The 21,211-nt window shown below is 49.6% G+C and overlaps 1 protein-coding gene across 1 annotated transcript in view; it reads left to right on the forward strand.

Moving 5' to 3' along the window:
• The first annotated feature begins 1,021 nt into the window (after positions 1-1,021).
• The window catches only part of LOC135899865 (cationic amino acid transporter 2-like), a 98,964-nt gene continuing 78,774 nt past the window's right edge, over positions 1,022-21,211 (forward strand). Inside the window, exon 1 of the mRNA XM_065429259.1 lies at positions 1,022-2,855. Within this exon, the coding sequence (XP_065285331.1) occupies positions 2,513-2,855 (343 nt within the window). The 5' untranslated portion in view covers positions 1,022-2,512. The remainder of the gene's footprint in view (positions 2,856-21,211) is intronic.

A 21,211-nucleotide genomic window follows, 5' to 3' on the forward strand; every position in this document is an offset into this window, starting at 1 on the left:
CCATTGAACAGTATGATCACGGTAGTCGACTCTTTTATGCGCCTGACTCCGAGCACCATCGGGTTTCTGGGTGTGACAAAAAGGCTTTGCAGTGCAGCTTCGGGCAGATCGGCATCGACGCCTCTGACCACGCCTCTGCAGGTATTACCCGGAGGCGTAATGTATGCCGCGATAGGGTGCCGTTTGTCCGCCAAGATAATCTCTCGGACCTGGGAGTATGCAGTGGCGTTCAGTTCGGAGGGTGTGCTTATAACAAAGATATTCTGCATTGCATTCGCACACACAATATCCTCCTCGGCTGCCACCGGGGGCAGCTTGGCCGCCATTAAAATGGCGTTCGTGACTTTGATCTGACTGCATTTTCGCACGTCCAGCCCTCCCCCCGGGCGGACGACAACTCGAAAGTGGGATTTAGGCAGGCGCGGTAGCCTGGAGGCTGCGGCAACCTTTCTTAGCTGGCTGGCTTGTTTGGCGCCAACGCGGGTGCCTTTTTGCGTTGCCTTGCGCGTCTCGTTCTCGACGCAGGTTTTGTCCGCGTTCCGCTTTCTGTGAGCGGTAATCCAGCCGTTGGACTCGGCGTCTTCTTTGGAGATTTGCTATCCCTGTACCATTGCCTCGTAAGGCATGGCGGAATGTTTTAGAACGCTCTTGGGCGTCGGCTCAGCGAGCGGCCGCACCTTCCCGCGCTACGGCGGAACCGATGTCGTGCCAAGCCAAAATAGGCTTAACCCTTGGTGTCGGAGAAAGGACACACAAAAAAGGTTTCAGTGGACCTACCGTGTTAGATGCGCCATCCAATTGCTCCTTGTAACTTCCCGGAGTCGTTGCAGCAGAAATCGTGAGGAAAAAGTACATTGGAACAAGTAGGACAACTTCGGTTGGCGGAGCTGATGCAGACACGTCCGCACGTCACGCCGCCATCTAGCGTCCCAAGCATGATGGGCATTCACGATGTCGGCGCCACCGTTGTTTGCAAAGAGCTTCGTGAGCGCTGTGTTCCAGCCGATTCGTTCGCATATTGAAGCGACAGGCAGCACGAAGGTCAAGTAGCTCGCTGCTGCGGGCTCCGTCTCGAAAGCGATCGTGTTACCGTGACGGACGGTTTTCTCGTAAGCACAGAAACGCTTACGCGTTTAAAATCAATCGATAGTGCAGCGCATTCTTGCGTCGACTTTCTGCACGTCCCGTTCTTACGCGCTGTTTGCGAACATGACGATACGACGCACCACGCTGTGCTCCCGAGATGAATAATCGCATTGGATTGCAATGCTACTTTTCGTCGGCATGTATATGTGTACATATATAGATATATAAAAGCAAGGCCGTGTTATTCAGTTCAAGTGGGCGCAGCAATCGAGGCACGACGTCGGTGTAACGTGAGACGATAAAACAAATAATTTCGAACGGAAAGGCTTCACGAATAAACAAAGACTGGTTCTAATGTCACGAAAGGCTGCTTCGCTTTTGAAGCCTGGGAGTTCATTATACGAACACCTGAGAAACTGCCGACATATTCAAGCCAGCATGCGGTATTTCATCGAGCCAAAAAAACAACCAAGCTTATGCTGCGCTAAAGAAATGAAAACAACGCGAACAATAACACCACGACGCGAATGCTGGGAGAACTTTAGTACCAAGCCGTGTCCTAGAACCTTGCGCGGCAGGTATCGAACATTTCCCCTCTCCATCTGTTCTCGGCGCTTGAAGTTGCCATGATGGAAGGGGAAAAAAATGGCACAGTTCTCTGACGCGCGCTGAACCATTCGCGTAGCGCGTCTTACAACGAAAGCGTTTTACACTCGATCGACAGATGGCGGCACCAGGCTCGGTGAACTCTACCACTCTACGGGGAATCCCGGTAAGCGCGAAGCTACAAACAAGGAGGCGCTTCAACTGCTCTCTGCAGTTGATCTTTTTTTTTTCTTCGTTCAAAGCGGCTTCCAACGGGACTAGGCCAGGGCTTGTACACAAAAACAAAAATTAGAAATTGTAATGCCAAAACAGGTATGAAAAAATAATGGCAAAAAATAAAAAATGACAGAAATATGTGAAGGAAACAGCGACGTGTATGTATCGATCTACGCTCGCCAGCGCGAGCCCGAGCTCTCTCACTTGCTCTCTCTCTCTCGTTCCTCGCCCTGAAGAGAGAGGCAAGTCACGTGCCCCGGTGCGGAAGCACGATTGGATGGCGCCGGAAGCAGACGAAAAATTTCCCCTCGACTGGCAGACGACGCAGCAAATCAAGATGGCCGCCACCGCCACTGCCGCCGCAGGAGCCGCAGACGCAGCTGCTCCGCCAGCAGCGATGATAGTTCGCTCCGGACACAACATGAACTCGCGCTTTCTTCGGCTCGCGTCACCAGCGCGCTGCGCTCTGCCTCGCTAACGTAGTAGCAGCTCTTTTCAGCGTGCGCTAGCAGAAGAAGTTCGGTTGCGTGTTTGTGCGTGTTTCTAGCATGTCTTAGGCAAAACAGAGATACGCGCCGACGAAGCGATCCGCGGAACCCGAGCAATGGCACGTCGTCGGAACAGGGAGATCCTGTGGTCGCTGATGACCCGGATAAAGTCGCCGCACAGTTTTCAGGTGCGTCGCTTTTCCTCGGGAACCGAGAACGGTTCGGCCGGAGTGAAATCCAAAGCCTCCTCCAAGAAGTCGAGCGAAAAGTCGTCGTCATCGTCCAACGCGTCGTCGTCCAAGTCTCCGTCCCGGGCTCGTTTGTGCCTCATAGTGTCGGCGATTGCGCCGGGATTGACGTTCGGTGTCTTCGTCGTCGTGGGCAACGCCGCGGCCGTAGTGTCCGCGGGGGCAGTGGTACCTTCCCTGCTCGTGGCTGCCGTGGCATCATTATTGGCCGGTAAGCTCGGACATCGTTTTTCTTTCGGTTGCTGTTGTTGCTGTCTGTGGGCGTCACAGTCGGGAGACAGAACGGCTCTTGCTATTGCAGCAGTGAGTGCAAGTGAGTTCAAATTTATAGCTCGGAACAGACCTGCGGACTAGCGTTATTGAAGAAAAGAAAAAAAAAGATAGACATCTCGCCCGACACGTCGTACTGGCATGTTGTTTTTATGCAACGCAAATGATGGAGCGCGTAGGCAAATTTCTTACGAGTACTAATCAGGTGGCTTTCCTTTGTAAACTGTGTCACGCGCTGAACTTTATACGCGACGCGACGCGCGTGAGCGGGATATAAACTGCTTTCGTTTTCGAGTGTCCAGGCGTTGCTCGCACCAGCTGTAGTAGAGCTGTGCAATCAATCGTCTGACGCACTTGAGCCAGAAGTAGGACGAGCCGTAAGCAGAAGACTGTGATGAAGCAAAAAAAAGAGAGAAAAAAAGACGTCATCTTCCTTTCGTTTTCTTTTTTGCAGACGTAAAGAACATACTTTTTTTTTTTCTTTTGCAATGCCGTGAGACAAGTTTCGATCGAAAACACGGTTTCACCCGCTGTCTCTCGCGATGCGCATAGAAGCAACGTTTGGCACAGTAACGCGACACGAATTAAGCTCTTGTCCGCTTCGTAGTTACTGCCGTCATTAACCAGCACTACGATCTAGAAACAGGTGGCGTGAACGTGTCGTCTGCTACTGCGATTCTCTGAAAAAAAAAAGACAAACATCGTATTTCCATGTTGCGCGCATACTCCTTTCATTATACTGATGTTTCTTTTTCCCGATTCCATACTAATATGTTACCGTATTTCCCCCCTTACACAATGCCTTCTCGAAGGCCTGTAAATAAGTAAGTAATAAATAAAAATTACACGCCCGTTTTGAGCAGATGCCGGTGTGGATTCAACAAAAGCAATCCCGCAACGGTCCATGGCGCGATGGAAGTCACCCCATGGTGCGACAGAAGATGCGACACTAAGTCCACATCATGGCTGGCGTGTGGTCATTAAAAAGCTACTGGGGAAAGTAACAAGCGAGTTGCAAGTTGAAGCAAACATCAACTTAGACGCCAATTACACTGAGGCACCGAATTAAATGTGCAAATGTTCCAAAAGGTCAGGCACAGAGAAGAAATGCATGGAATAGCTTGAGTAATTTACATCTACAGTACTGTAATAACAGGCGCGTCAGCTTGTAGGGGACATTACCCCCACACCTCACGTCTCTCGTTATTCGTCATCTAATTGCTCGCAAACGTCCTCGAAATAGGAGGTGGAACTTACAAATTTCAGCCCGTGATTTAGTCGCAGGCCTATATTTCTCCTTAGTCATACAACGCAAGCTGAGAATGTCGTTATGACATGGGCGCAACATCGCTCTTCGTTTTCGTAAAAGGCTATCGAGAGAACAATCCGTACTGCTGACGCGCCAATGCGACGAAAGTTCAGCCCAGCCTTTGTGACAGGTGCTGCCAACGAGCTGCGTTTGTTTACATGAACAGTGGTCAAGCTGCCGCGGGAGTGAGCAGACGCGAGTGTTAGCACGTACGTGCGCTAGGCACGTGACAGCGTAGAAATTGAGCCACGTTCTTTTTTAACACAGTCGTGTTCATTGTTTCTATGTTATTTTTTTCCCCTCTTTAGCGTAAGGCATCGCTGGAAAGAGCGTTGTGTGCGGAAAACATTCGAAGGTTTACATTCAGTGGAGAACGTTCGATAACCTGATGTAAGAAACCTGGTACAAGCTCCGCCCACGCAATCCACCTGCGCTGTGTACGTCCGAGCAGAAGATCGCCTCCGGTCACTACGTCACGGAAACGAACGAACGCGATTGGCTGCCGCATCTGTACAAATTATCTTTGAGTTGGGACAGCCAGTGTATTGCCATTGCAGTCATCGACTATATGGTGGATACGTGGTTCAGCCTTCAATGTAACTTGCCGGACGAGGTCCAGCAACGACGACATTTTACGTTGTAGTTTTCAGCCACCATGGCAGATTTACGTCACAAGAAAAATTAAAGACGACGGTCAAGAGGTGTCAATACTAGACGATGTTCTTTGCCGTGTGACGTGAATTTGCTACCCGACCAGACGATATGTCGTCAAACGATCAATTTCATGACTTATAACACATACTGACAACTCCTGCTATACACGCGGTCTTTCGCCAGGTCTCCGACACTTTGTTCTTTCGCCACCCTCGCATCTTTCAAAAGGCCGCGAACCGCCCATCCCAACATTTATGCAACCGTAATGTTAAACGCGCTCGGTGCGATTATTGTTCGCTGTCTCTTCACTCAGACGTAAAACGAATAGCGTTTCTGGGCTGTTTTCTTCTGCTCCCTGCAACTAAAAGGGCGCCGTGTTGAAACTGTGTCGTGTTCAATCGCAACCGACAAAGCCTATACCGACCTATGCATTCTTGCGCTTGAAAAGGCCCCGACGCCCAATGCCGAAAGGAAGCTGTGGTTGTCGGTTCGACTCGTCTATACCAAAAGAGCCACGAATCAAAGTTGCGACGACGTTTGAAGCTTGGCACCCACAGTGGAACGCGTTCGCAAAAAATAGTGACTGAGATATTGTAACAAAAAAAAAGGAGGGGGGGGGTGATTTAAAAAGTGAGGAAGCGGAATGGCCGTCACTTTCGCTTGACACGCCGGTGACATTTCGCGACGTCTCTGCTTGCGCAGGCGCCACCACGGTCGAACACACGAGCTTCGGTCAAGCGATGTCAGTACTCCGCACGAAAGACTCATTTCCAGGCCGGACAGGCAGGCGCACCTGGTCATCCGTCAGGCACACGTGACGGGCTCCGTGGTTACTGTGCGCGCCTGTTGTAGGGGCTGGCGACATGTCGTCTCGCCCGAGAACGCGAATGTGTCGAACCCGGATAAAGCGAATTATTCTCTATCTCGAACACGTGAAAACTTGCTCACCGGTACTCGTGTGAAGTGACTCATTATAACGAACTGTGCATTGTATATACAATGCACACTATATATATATATACATATATATATATATATATATATATATATATATAAAGGGCCATAGAGCCGCTTGCACGCCATCCATAGCGACACTGAAGACCACTGCAAGGCACAGGCAAAAAATTATTGCCTACTGCTCGTAGTTTTTGTTATCGATAAATTGGTTTCTCGCTTGCTTCTTCTCTCCACCGTAGTTAATAAATCGGAATAAAAACGAACGCATCGCCAAAGTTAGTTTACGTGTTCGTTATAGAGCAGCTTCGCTTCATGCATCTAATTACCTTACATATCGAGCTGCTCTTTAGCGCATAAGCCCGTTCGATTATAAATGGGTTCAACTCTGCATTATAGAGTTCCCTACGAAATTCCCATTCTCCCTTCCCCCAGCGTAGGGTAGACAACCAGACTATTGACTGGTTAACATCCCTGCCTTCCTATATTACTCTCTCTCTCTCTTCTCGAAGGAACCCTGACGCCGCGATCGTAAATCTACGACGGGAATGTCATCATCATCATCATCAGCCTGGTTACGCCCACTGCAGGGCAAAGGCCTCTCCCATACTTCTCCAACAACCCCGGTCATGTACTAATTGTGGCCATGCCGTCCCTGCAAACTTCTTAATCTCATCCGCCCACCTAACTTTCTGCCGCCCCCTGTATGATGGGAATGTCTCCAAGAAATGTCTCCAGGAATCTCCAAGAAATCGTATTTCTTCTAAACGCACGAAGACAGTAAGTTTGCACACGCGCATAATCATTCCTAATTGTTGCATTTATGAGGAAATATTTTCTCTTTGGTGATCACCTTTGACAAAGCAGTTTGAAACAAGAAGGATGAAATTAGCGCAAATTCACGTATACTAGCCATCAATTCGACGCTGGCTGAACCGACATATACTTGCAGTTCCCGTTAACACCGACGCCAGAGATTCCTGTAGGAATTCTTGTAGGAAGCATTATATCGTGTACTCCATTTAAAAGTAATTAATTTATTTAGTTACTTTATTTCATTTATTTAGACACCTTGTCTGCTGCAAACAAAGAAAAATCCAAAGAACAGGGAATTTCAGGCAAGACGATAGACTCTTCTGGCTGGCGAAAATTCGTGCCGATGGTGGACATCCAAAATTGTATGATAGCAACTACTAAAATATTGAATTTTAGTAAATAACTTAATGAGTGGCACTTTATTGAACAACAGTGTAGCGGCGTTGCCAATTTCTAGATTGTAAGTAGTTGTAGATTAAACCTCCACGCATGTAACGGAGACGTGTTAAATGGGTACGAATCGTCCGCATAAACAGGAGTTCGTCGGCTACATATACAGGACCCCAAACAGGAGCGGGTCGGGTAAGCAGTCGGGCTGAGACAGTCGGACTCGACGTGGTCGGGCGGGGGGGGGGGGGGGGGGCGGGGGGGGGGGGTTAACGGTACCGGTTATAGCGTTTACATGACTCCAACAGGAAAAAAAAATACATATCTGCCCGACAAGCGAACTAGGCACCGTTTTTGTAGGGTTCCTGTAAATGAGCTTATTTTTAGCGTCACTTTTATTGCGTCGTGACCTTACGCGGAACTAACGTTGAATGTGTCCTTCCTGTGTTCTTCCTCCGCTTTACGGAAGCTCCGCAGAAAAGTCGTGGCTATGACAATTCCAAATTAAGCGCTGTGCTCTGGAATTTGATTTGATCTATGTTTTAGTCACATCAAAAACGTTGGCAACGTTTTGTCGACGGCCCTAACGCAACAATGTTTTTCATTCGGTTTACGATAAGTTACAAAAGATCGGACACAAATCACAGGCAACTATGGCAATGATAGCCCGCAATTCTTTACGAAGTCGAAGCTTCACGCAATGAATAGATTCACCGCTTTGCATGCTGTAATTATTTCAAGCGTTTTCTTTCATTCTTTCTTATTCTTTGGCACTTATTAACACACACACACACACACACACACACACACACACACACACACACACACATATATATATATATATATATATAACGAGAAGAAAGGGGGTTAACCGAGGGGCCCGATTTTTATTAGTCATATCATAAGAACCCACAACCTTCGCATGCGAAGGTTGTGGGTTCGGTTCCCACCTGCGGCAAGTTGTTTTTTCATCCACTTTAATTTCCATTAAGTTATCGTTTCTTTATTTCATTTATTAAGCACAAGTAATTTCCCCCATGTTGTCCTTGGTGTCAGTGTCTGTTGGCTTCTTATGATATGACTATATATATATATATATATATATATATATATATATATATATATATATATATATATATAAATATATGTGTGTGTGTGTGTGTGTGTGTGTGTGTGTGTGTGTGTGTGTGTGTGTGTGTGTGTGTGTGTGTGTTAACCGTTGATAGTTTGCCTCTCCAGCTGGACTAATTGAAGAACTAGGCACTACTTGCACAATAAATCAGACCGTGCACTTAGCTAATGAACAAATGTATAGCTAAGTCCAAGTGAAATGCGAAGTGAGCGCATGTGTAGACCGTCCGTGTATTTGATTTCGCGTTCAGCCCACGCCAGCAGCGCACAGTATGTCCAACTTGGCCGTTGTATACAGTCGACGCGTATAATCGAATTAAGCGGGGCCGAACGGAATCGAGTCGTATTGAACTGATTCGAATCTCAAACTCGGAGCAGCCATGTCTGTAGTCTTCGGCGTGAGCAAACAAGTCGAGAGGCACTGACTGCAAGTGCTCGGTATTTTCATTGAAGGACTAGTTCGCCCTCGTTTATTTGCTAGAAACTTAACTTGGGGCGAAGAAGGGCAGTTATCTGACTTATTAAACGTAGTGCTTCCTTCCTTGCTTGCCATTAACTTTACCATCACCGCTATTTCGCTTTAGCATGATGTGCGCAGCCATTTAGCTGCGTTGCTTTACACGTGCGAAATCCATTAATAGCGAGAAAACCGGGTCTCCTGTGGGAGTCTGTCCTGTCCACTAAGCTGTGGTCAAGTGGTCGTCGTTAGTTTATATCCTTTATTATCCTTATCATACCATCCTATATCATCATCAGCAGCAGCAGCCTTTCTTTTTTTGTGTCCACTGCTGGGCGAAGCCCTCTCCCAGCGATCTCCGATTACCCCTGCCTTGCGCTAGCTGATTCCAACTCGCGACCGCAAGTTTCCCAATTTCATCGCGCCACCTAATTTTCTGCCACCCTCGACTGCGCTTCCCTTCCCTTGGCACCCATTCTGCAACTCTAATGGTCCACCGGTTATCTGCCCCACGCATTATATAGCCTGCTCAGCTCCATTTTTTCCCCTCTTAATGTCATCTAGAATATCTGCTATCGCCGTTTTCTCTCTGGTCCACAGGCCAAGCAACTCGACAAAACGCAAGCGGTCGCGTTTCGGCGACTTCAGACAAATACATACCCACACCCAAAATACATCAACAAAATCACAGGGGGCAGGGAAAGCGACAAATGTAGGCTCTGTTCGGAAACAGGAACACTCGCACACATAATGTGGGAATGCACCTCGCTCCCGTTCTCTCATCCCCCCGTCAGCAGCGAGACTGACTGGACAGCCTGGCTCAGTTCCGGGGACGTCGACCGACAACTTGAACTGGTGGACTGGGCGGAAAAGGCCAAGCAGGCCCAGGGCCTTACTTGAGCCCTAACCCTCAGCCACGTCCCTCTTTACCCTTCCCCCTTTCAATAAAGTTTATAACCACCACCACCACCACAGCGCTCACTTCCTCTCTCTTAACGTTACGCCTAACAATTTTAGTTGCATCACCCTTGGCGCGGTTCTTAACGTGTTCTCGAGCTTCTTTATTAACCCCCACGTTTCTGCCCCACATGTTAACACCGGTAGAATGCAGTGATTGTACACTTTCCTTTTCAACGACAGTGGTAGGCTTCCTGACAAGATTTGGTAACGCCTAACGTATGCACTCTAACCCACTTTTATTCTTCTGTAAATTTCCTTATCATGGCCAGGGTCATGATCAGGGTCATGTTCACGTCATCCTATAAATGATTATGTATGTGAGGAGGAAGGAGAGGAGAAGGAGACAAAGGGGAGGAAAGACAGGGAGGTTAGCCAGTGTAAGTACCGGCTGGCTACCTTGTGCTGGGTAAACTGTGGCACTATGGTGGGCGAAAAAAGAAGTGACTGAATCGTTTGAGGCATAGAAACTCTATGGTTTGAGGTGAACAAGACAACGTTGCCGAGCGTGTTCGTGGGAGCACAGGGTTGCCATTTCACGGAAAGAACGGTGCTGCAGTTAGCAGTTTCTTCATATATTACATGCTATGTATCCAATCAACTTATATCATCATATAACCTCACCATACGTCTACAATAAAGATTTACCTATGTACCGCCGCCCCTGGGAGTCGAACTCACGTATCTGCATCAACGTACGAGTACAGTGGAGCAGCTACTACACGCGAGTGACTATCTGAGTAACCGTCGCAAATTTTTTCGTAAGCTATATTTGCTTTGTACGAGTCGTCTCTGGTTCTTCACCAGGAACTGCTTTCTGGTAGAGCGCTTGTTCGTGCACTCAGCACCGGGGCGCATAGTTGAACTCCAGGTGGCTGATAAAGGGCCCAACTGCACGGAATGTTGAATTGAGTGAAGAACTTCGTTTCAAATAGCGAAAATTTTACTTTTGAAATAAATATACCAGAAGAGACATCGTGAAAGCTCGCAAAACATTTATTATAACAAAATGAGACTAGAAAAATATGCTGCAAACGAAGAGAAAGTGAGTGCACGCACACAATCACTGCCGTCCACAGCACAGCACAACAGTTAACACACTCGCCAGTGCTAGAGTCGCTCGTGTAGGTTTGTTTTCCGCAAGAACTGCAACAAGGCATTCGTGGCCCTCTGCTGCGGCGGCTTGTGAGGTCGGTATTCTAAACTTATTCGTTCTGACAACGGTCTGTTGTCGGTATAAGCTACAGGGCAGCCGCGAGGGTTTGTCTCATGTACACGGCGTCGAGGACAGTCGCGCAAGACGTGTTCAAGTGTTTCCTCGAGACCACACGTTATCGCAGGCAGCGTTGTCAGCCATTCTAATACAGAGTGCAACATATTGCTACGGCACAATATGTGCGATCACGAAAGGCCAGCAGTGTGAAGACGACGGCGACGATTAGATGCTAGCGCGGGCTGTTGCCTCTTGGCCTTGCGCAGCGTATTTTCCTTGTAAATATATTTGTACATAGCTTTTCGTCTGCGTCATCCTACGTAACATATCTGGTGAAGGTGGACGTTCCCTGTACCTCGTCACGGAGCTTCGCAGTGGACGGTACGTCGAGCCTTCCTTCATGGCTCCCGGCGACGACAACCCGACTCCGCCGGCTCCGACACCTGCTGCCCCTTCGACGACCTACATCACTCTCCCCGCTACCCGTGATCCTGGCGTATTCTCGGGCCACGATGGGGAAGACGTCGATGACTGGATCAGCCTCTATGAACACGTCAGCCGCAATAACCGGTGGGACCCTACTATTATGCTCGCCAACGTAGTCTTTTACCTCGGTGGCACACCTCGAGTTTGGTATCGCACGCACGAAGATGAGCTCACCAGTTGGGATTCACTTAAGACACAGCTTCGAGACTTGTTCGGCAACCCCTACGGTCAAAAACTTGCCGCGCAGAAGGCGCTTTCCGGCCGTGTGCAGACGTCAACAGAGCCCTATGTCACATACATTCAGGACGTCTTGGCTCTGTGCCGCAAAGTTGACACCCACATGACTGAGTCAGACAAGGTTTCCCACATCCTCAAAGGCATTGCCGATGACGCCTTCAACTTTGCTCGTTTGCAACAACGTAGCCACGGTGGATGCTGTTATAAAAGAGTGCCGCCGCCTGGAACTCGCCAAAAGCCGACGTATTGACCAGCAGTTTGCCCGTCTGCCCAACACCCCAGCGACATCTTCCTGTGCCGACGCTCCTCGTCCCAACAACACTGCCGATGTTACCAGGATCGTCCGGCGTGAGATCGAGGCCGCCTATCCGGCTGCCTTCGACTCCAGTCCCACCAACACATCTGCAGTCACGGTCTCACTGATCCAGGCAGTTGTCCGCCAGGAGTTTGAAAACATGGGTCTTCACACCATCTGCTCGGCCCATCGCCCTGATACCCGCCCGGCCCATCGCCCTGATACCCGCCCGGCTTCTTCGATTTCGCCCCGTCCCGCATCTTCTTACCCACCACGTTTCCGCAACCCATCTGAGTGGCGCACTGCTGACGACAAGCCTATTTGTTTCCACTGCCATCGCATCGGGCACATTTCTCGGCACTGTCGTAGTCGCTGGAGTTCCCCGATCCGGTCTACTTATACTGCCTCCTCTCACCCCTCAGGTGGCCCTTCTCGTCCCTATGCCGCACGCTCCGATAATGCCGCCACTGATTCTCCTGCAACGAACCGCCCCTATTCTCGTTCGCCTTCGCCCCAACGACGACAATCTCGCTCTCCCCAGCCCCGTCGCTCCTATTCGCCGACTCCCTTTGGGCGCCGCTCCCAGCCGGAAAACTAGACGATGCAGCGCCTCGAGGTGACGCTGCATTGCCCCCTACGCCGCCAAATCCTCTACTGACTTTGCCCACTCATCTGAACCTTCTTGACGTGCACGTCGACGGTGTTTCCGTGTCTGCTCTCATAGACACTGGGGCACATTTGTCCGTAATGAGCGCTGACCTTCGTAACCGGCTCAAGAAAATTATCCCCGCAGGGGCGTCTGCGTCAGCAGGCGTTTGGTGCGTTGCGACACCACGGACCCGAGCACATGAGGGTTGGACCCTCCCGCGTGTAGCCGTGCGCGGCTTAGCCGTGTCCGGGGAAAAGGGGATCCTGGAGGTTGAGCCAATGCCGGGTGTTTGGACCTTTACGGCCCCCCGGCGGCGGCAACACACCTCTTTGGCCTCTGCTTCACGTAGACGGCGCCCCCGGACTGACCCACCCGGGGGAAATCGGTAGTTGCCTTTTCCTGTCTCTCTCTTGCTCTAGTCTTCGTCTTTCTCTCACTTTTCATCTTTCCTGTCTTCTCCTAGCTTCCGCTTACTTCCGATTTTTCCAGGCAGCAAGGGTTAACCTTGTGTGAATAACCAACCTAGGTTATCTCATATTTGGTTATAGTGATAACGTACAGCTGGCGTTTGCAGGACATGTTCTTACAGTCCCTGTAGCGTCCCCTTGTAGGACTCCACGGTGGGTGGCTGGCGTTATTACCGAAAATTCAATCCCTTTATGGCAACCTCTTTCCCTCCACTTCCTGATCGCCCTCACAAAAGAGGGCGCACCGATGAAGTTTTCCAGTTCCTTGGACGTCAGAGACCAAACTTTCCACGTTACCATGTGATCCATTCAGAAAAATCTGATAAACAAGTACGAAACATTTCCCCCTTTCTAGTTTCCAAGTCCTTAACTGACGTCCTTGGTCCAGGCTACAAGGTATCAAGGCTGGCAAGTGGTGATCTCCTGTTAGAGCTCCATGATCCGAAACAATACGAAAAGTTGCCCAGTCTAGCATCATTTGGGGATATTCCATTGACAGTAACTCCACACCGCACTCTGAACACCACCCGCGGCGTTGTCTCGGATGACGATCTGCTTCAGCTGACAGAGGCGGAGCTCCTGGAGGGCTTTAGTGAGCAGAATGTTGTCAATGTCCGAAGAATTAAAATAAGAAGGGATGGTAAAGAAATTCAAACGAAGCACCTGATACTTACATTCGGTTCAAGTATTCTGCCCGAGTCTGTAGAGGCCGGGTACATCAAGCTCCGCGTCAGACCATATGTGCCAAATCCCCTAAGATGCTTCAAATGCCAGCGTTTCGGCCACAGTTCGCAGAGCTGCCGGGGCCGCCAAACATGTGCAAAATGCAGTGCCCTTGAACACGCCACTGAAGCTTGTGATAACTCTCTCCACTGTGTAAACTGTGACGGGGATCACGCCGCGTACTCGCGGTCGTGCCCCTCCTGGAAGAAGGAGAAAGAAATTGTAACCATAAAAGTAAAAGAGAACATATCGTTCAAAGAGGCACGAAGGCGGGTAGCTTACCTGCCAAAGAAAAGCTTTGCCGAAGTGGCGCGTCAGGGGGCAGCGCCACAACGGCCTCCGGCGGCTATCCGACTCGCAAACAGTGAGTCGGCAGTCACGCCATCTGCCCCCGCGGCGGTTGCAGCTAGCGCTGCTCCGTCAACCGAGGAGAAGGCATCATCGACCCCGAAGGTGGGCGCAGCCGAGGCTGCCTCAACCTCCCAGGTCCCTTCCAGCGCTGGCAACAGCCGGCGCAGCCAAATCCCGCAAGGAGCCCCATCCACCTCCGGGATGGTGGGCGCAGGGGTCTCTCCTTCCGAGGTGAGACTCTCTCGAAAAACTTCTCGCTCTCAAGAGCGCGTGTCCAGCGCCTCACAAGAGGCAATGGACACAGCACCTATCCCCACGGCGCCCCAAGCGCCCAAGGAGCGGCGAGGCTCCCTCGAACGCTCCAAAAAAGGCAGAACCCCGGTTACAGGGCCTCGCAAGAGCTCTGTAATCTAAGGCATCACTTCCGTTTCCGTAAACACAGCACAAATTGACTTTAAATATGGATACACAAATCATACAATGGAATGTCAGAGGTCTTCTGAAAAACCTTGATGATGTACAAGAGCTCATCCACCAACACAATCCAAAAGTGCTGTGTTTACAGGAAACACACCTAAAATCAAAACATACAAACTTTCTCCGACAGTACATAACTTTTCGCAAAGACCGCGATGATGGTGTCGCATCATCGGGTGGCGTTGCCATCGTCATCCATAAAAGCATTGCATGTCAACGTTTACAGCTACAAACGCCTCTCGAAGCAGTGGCAGTTCGAGCTGTTCTTCTAAACAAACTTATCACTATTAGCTCTCTTTACATCCCCCCACATCACAAATTAACGAAACATGAATTCCAATCCTTTATAGATCAATTGCCAGAACCTTATGTTGTTCTGGGTGATTTCAATGCACACAGCAGTTTGTGGGGAGACTCTCGTATCGATGCGCGAGGTCGTCTCGTTGAACAATTCCTTTTTTCGTCCGGTGCGTGTCTGCTGAATAAGAAGGAACCCACTTATTACTGTCTCGCAAACAGAACCTTTTCTTCAATTGATCTTAGCCTAGTTTCCCCGTCAATTCTGTCTGAACTCGAATGGCAAGTTAACAAGAATCCTTACGGAAGCGACCACTTCCCAATCCTGCTTAGAACACCTGAAGTAAAGGAATATCCACCACAGGCTCCTAGGTGGAAAATTGACACTGCCGACTGGGAAAAATTCCGAACTCTATCTTGTATTTCGTGGGATGAGATGTCCTCGCTAGAAATTGACGCTGCTGTCGAATATTTTACAGCCTTCATAATAGATGCCGCATCTAAATGTATATCACAAGTAAATGGCCTGTCGTGCAAACCGCGTGTTCCGTGGTGGAACGACGATTGTAGGATCGCACGTAAAAATCAGAACAAAGCGTGGGGGTTGCTACGCGCCTCCCCCACTGCGGAGAATCTTATTAACTTTAAAAAAGTAAAGTCACAAGGCAGGCGAACCCGCCGTCAGGCCAGAAGAGAAAGCTGGCAAAAGTTTTTATCGGGCATCAACTCTTATACACAGGAATCAAAAGTCTGGAACAGGGTTAACAGGATAAAAGGACGACAAACTTATTCGCTCCCCCTGGTAAACACACAAGGCGATACCCTACTTGAACAAGCAGACTCACTAGGGGAGCACTTTGAAAGTGTATCAAGCTCAAATCATTATTCGCAATCATTCCTGAAATATAAACACATAGAAGAATGCAAGCCACTCACCAATAAATGCCGACAGAATGAACCGTACAATTGCCCTTTTAGTGCTGCCGAGTTGAAAGCGGCCTTGAGCGCATGCAAGAGTTCCGCACCAGGATCCGATAGAATCATGTATGAAATGCTCAAAAACTTACACAATGACACGCAACTTACACTACTTACACTCTTCAACACTATCTGGGATGCAGGGTACCTTCCAACGGCATGGAAAGAAGCCATTGTGGTCCCTGTTTTGAAACAAGGGAAAGACCCTTCCTCAGTGGCAAGTTACCGCCCGATAGCCCTCACAAGCTGCATGTGTAAGGTATTTGAAAAAATGATAAATCGGCGACTCATACATTTCTTTGAACAAAACAAATTGCTTGATCCCTTTCAGTGTGGCTTCCGAGTAGGGCGCTGCACAACCGACCATCTTGTACGTATTGAAGGACATATTCGTGACGCGTTTGTACACAAACAGTTCTTCTTATCGATATTCCTCGATATGGAGAAGGCGTACGATACGACCTGGCGCTACGGAATCTTGAGAGATTTGTCAGAAATGGGAATTCATGGTAATATGCTAAACGTAATAAAAAGCTACTTGTCCAATCGTACCTTCAGGGTGAAAGTAGGCAATGTGCTGTCACGTCCTTTTGCACAAGAAACCGGTGTACCCCAGGGTGGCGTGCTCAGTTGCACACTCTTTATTGTTAAGATGACAACACTTCGTACTTCCTTACCACCGGCCATTTTGTATTCCGTCTATGTGGACGACATTCAAATAGGTTTCAAATCCTGTAACCTCGCAGTGTGCGAGAGACAGGTACAGCATGGTTTGAACAAGGTGTCAGGGTGGGCAGAGAAAAATGGATTCAAAATCAATCCTCATAAGAGTTCTTGTGTTTTGTTTACAAGGAAAAGAGGCCTGGTTCCGGATCCCTGCTTAGAAGTGTGTGGACAACAGATACCTGTAAACAAAGAACACAAATTTCTAGGTGTCATACTCGACTACAGACTCACTTTCGTCCCCCACATTAAACATCTTAAAGAAAAATGTCTGAAAACAATGAACATAATGAAACTTCTATCCCAGACTACGTGGGGTAGTGACAGGAAGTGTTTAATGAATCTATATAAAAGCCTCATTCGATCGCGACTAGACTATGGTGCCGTCATTTATCACTCTGCCGCCCCAAGCGCACTAAAGATGCTGGACCCTGTTCACCATCTGGGTATCCGTTTAGCCACAGGAGCTTTCAGAACGAGTCCCATACAAAGTTTATATGCAGAATCGAATGAGTGGACACTTCATATCCAGAGAACATACATCAGCCAAACATATTTTTTGAAAGTCCACTCTAATCCCGAACATCTCTGTTTTAACACCATTAATGACATGACACGTGCCACACTATTTCGTAATCGTCCTTCCGTAAGACAGCCTTTCTCGCTGCGTGTGAGGGAGCTTAGCGAAGAAATGCACGTTCCACTCCTCGAGCTTCGCCTAATGCATCCAGCCAAGCTACTGCCTCCGTGGGAGTGGCAGCTCATACAATGTGATATATCTTTCATGCAAGTTACAAAACACGCTCCAGAGATTGAAATCCTAATGCATTTCCGGGAACTCCAGCACAAATACTCCTGCACGGAGTTCTACACAGACGCATCAAAGTCACACGACGGGGTGTCCTATGCAGCCGTCGGTCCATCCTTCTCGGAATCTGACGTACTGCACCCGGAAACTAGTATCTTTACGGCTGAGGCCTACGCACTGCTGTCGGCCGTAAAGCATATAAATAAATCAAAACTCCAGAAATCAGTTATATACACGGACTCCCTCAGTGTTGTGAAGGCCTTGAAGTCTTTCTGTAATCACAAAAATCCAGTATTTAATGAGCTCTACTCCGCACTGTGCAAATCATATATGTCTAACCAACTTGTGATCATATGCTGGGTGCCTGGACATAGGGGCATCGAGGGAAACGTTCTAGCTGACCAGATGGCCACATCAATCTCATTGCATGCAGTTAATCCTACTGCTTCGGTCCCTGTCACAGACCTGAAGCCTTTCTTAAGAAGGAAACTACGAAGCCACTGGCAACGCATGTGGGACGAAGAAATAAATAATAAACTCCATGTAATAAAACCACAATTAGGTTTCTGGCCTCCTGTAACAAAATCCCGCCGGACAGATGTCCTATTTTGTCGCCTAAGAATAGGACACACTTTTGGCACACATAACTTTTTACTCACGGGAAACGAGCCTCCAACCTGCGGTAGATGCGGGGAGAGGCTGACCGTCCTCCACGTCCTCCTGGAGTGTCGGGAAGCCGAATATGAAAGAAAGAAACATTTTCCCTTAGCATACCGACAGCACATCCCCCTTCATCCTGTTATGTTACTCGGCCCAGAACCTTTATTTGACACCAACGCAGTACTAAGCTTTCTGAAAGATGTTGTCTTGCATGTTTTTAGCCCCACGTGTTCGTAGCGGGTCCTCTCTCCAGAGGATGCCGCTGCGATAATTATTTTAAATAGCACATGTCTCTAGGCCCTTGTGGTTCAAGGGCACAGGCGAGGCAGCAGTGCTCCAAGTAATTTTACCATCTTATATATTTTATATTTTGCATCATTATTCTACGATGGATTTTAGTGTTTAGAGTATTCGTCATTAGTCATCGCCATAATTTTATAGCACATAGACTTTACGCACTTTACAGCGACAATTTTTTAGGCCACTTTACAGCCAAGTCACATCTCCATAATACATCGTCAACATCACCACTTGTCATGGCGCTCTTTGGCCAAACCTGGCCCTTGCGCCATTAAACACCACATATCATCATCATCAAGAAAATTATCACGCCCGCCACGACGCCTGTTGTCCGTGTCGCCGATGGCGGAACAGCCCCCGTAATTGGTATGTGTACCGCCCGCGTCTCCTTCGCCGATCGCTCAACAATCGTGCTATTCACAGTCATCGCCCACTGTCCCCACGACATCATCCTCGGCTTAGACTTCCTCTCCGCACATTCTGCTCTCATCGATTGTTCCGCCAGTACTCTCCGCCTTGACCTGCCTGTTCTGGATCCTACTGAACCACACCCCAGTCGCCTCAGTTCCGCCGACTTCGTTCGCTTGTCACCTTCGGCACTGACCTACGTTGACCTAGTGTCATCCCCACCAGTCCGCGACGGTCACTACATCGCGGCTCCTATGCAAGACGTCCTCCTTACACACGGGATCACAGTACCCCATACAGTTTTATCTATTACGGCGAATTGCGTCTGCCTGCCAGTGGTCAACTTTGGCTTGACGACACAAGTGCTGCCACGTGGGATGTCTTTGGCCCAGCTTTGTTCGTTCGAGGATCACTCAGTAGCATCCATTGCAGTAGACGACACTTCATCCGATACTTCTCTACCATCGCAGTCGACAAATTGTTCCATCGCTGACTTACGGAAAATGATTGCGCCCGACTTGCCCTCCGAGCACGCTCGTGAACTCTACCGCGTTCTGTTTTCCTACCACGATATTTTTGACTTTAACGATCGTCCTTTAGCCCAAACTACAGCTGTCAAACATCGCATTAATACCGGCGATGCCCCTCCTATTCATCGCCGCCCGTATCGAGTGTCACCAGCTGAGCGTCAAGTTATTCACGCAGAAGTTCGCGAAATGCTTGCCAAGAACATTATTGAACCGTCATGTAGTCCTTGGGCGTCACCGGTTGTGCTGGTAAAAAAGAAGGATGGCTCGTGGCGCTTTTGCGTGGATTATCGGCACCTTAACAGGGTTACCAAAAAGGACGTGTACCCCCTACCTCGGATTGATGACGCCCTTGACTGCCTCTACGGTGCTCGCTATTTCTCCTCTATTGACCTTCGCTCTGGCTATTGGCAGATTGCCGTGGACGATCTCGACCGCGAGAAGACTGCCTTTGTGACACCCGACGGTCTTTATCAATTCAAGGTGATGCCGTTCGGCCTATGTAACGCTCCTGCCACTTTTGAACGCATGATGGACTCCCTTCTTCACGGTTTCAAATGGTCCACGTGCTTGTGCTACTTGGACGACGTTATCGTATTCTCCCCAACGTTCGCTACGCACCTCGAGCGCCTCTCAGCAGTCCTGGACGTTTTTCGGCGAGCCGGTCTGCAACTCAACGCATCGAAGTGCCAATTCGGCCGTCGCCAGATTACCGTCCTTGGACATCTCGTTGACGCGAACGGAGTGCAACCGGACCCAGGCAAGATCCATGCTGTTACGCACTTCCCTGTTCCGACGTGTGTCAAGGATGTGCGCAGCTTCATCGGCCTTTGTTCGTACTTCCGCCGTTTCGTGAGGAATTTCGCCACCATAGCACGACCACTAACCGACCTTTTGAAAAAAGACTCTCCTTTCCAGTGGGGCGATAACGAGGCCTCTGCATTCTCTCATCTCATCGACATTCTCACAACGCCTCCCGTTCTGGCCCATTTCGATCCTTCTGCGCCTACCGAAGTCCGTACTGATGCCAGCGGTCACGGAATTGGAGCAGTACTAGCACAACGCCAGCGTGGTCACGACCGTGTTATCGCTTACGCCAGCAGGCTCCTCTCACCCGCGGAGCGCAACTATTCCATCACTGAGCGTGAGTGTCTGGCCCTAGTTTGGGCGGTTGCGAAATTCCGCCCATACTTATATGGCCGCTCCTTTTCCGTTGTCACAGACCATCACGCGCTTTGTTGGTTATGCTCATTGAAAGACCCTTCAGGAAGACTTGGTCGCTGGGCCTTACGCCTCCAAGAATATTCGTTCTCTGTCACCTACAAATCTGGCCGACTACACAAGGACGCTGACTGCCTCTCTCGCTACCCGGTAAACGAGCCTGACGACGCCGACAGTAGTACCGCCGACGGCATTTTCTCTGTGTCTGCCTTCGCTAACATCGCCGATGAGCAGTACCGAGACCTATCGCTGCGCGTACTCATCGAGCGTCTGCGCTCTACACCTACCGACGCATCCGTTCGCCGATATGTCCTCCAGGGCGGCATTCTGTACCGAAGGAGCTTCCTCCCTGATGGCGCTGATCTTCTTCTTGTCGTGCCAAAACATCTACGACAGGCTGTGCTCTTTGAGATGCATGACGCACCCACTGCAGGACATCTTGGGGTAACCCGCACGTACGACCGCGTCCGCCGCCGCTTCTATTGGCCTGGTCTCGCTCGCTCCGTTCGACGCTATGTTGCTGCCTGTGATCCCTGCCAGCGTCGGAAGCCACCTCAGGTGCTACCTGCCGGTCATCTCCAGCCGATCACCGTCCCTGTGGAACCGTTCTTTCGTGTTGGATTAGACCTGCTCGGTCCCTTTCCCACGTCATCCTCTGGGAACAAATGGGTAGCCGTCGCGACTGATTACGCCACCCGATACGCTATCACTCGGGCTCTCCCTACCAGCTGCGCCACTGACGTCGCGGACTTTCTCTTGCGTGACATTATCTTGCTTCATGGCGCCCCGCGACAGCTGCTTACTGACCGTGG

The sequence above is a fragment of the Dermacentor albipictus genome, chromosome 2, assembly GCF_038994185.2.
Source record: "Dermacentor albipictus isolate Rhodes 1998 colony chromosome 2, USDA_Dalb.pri_finalv2, whole genome shotgun sequence".
In the NCBI taxonomy this organism is placed as follows: domain Eukaryota; kingdom Metazoa; phylum Arthropoda; class Arachnida; order Ixodida; family Ixodidae; genus Dermacentor; species Dermacentor albipictus.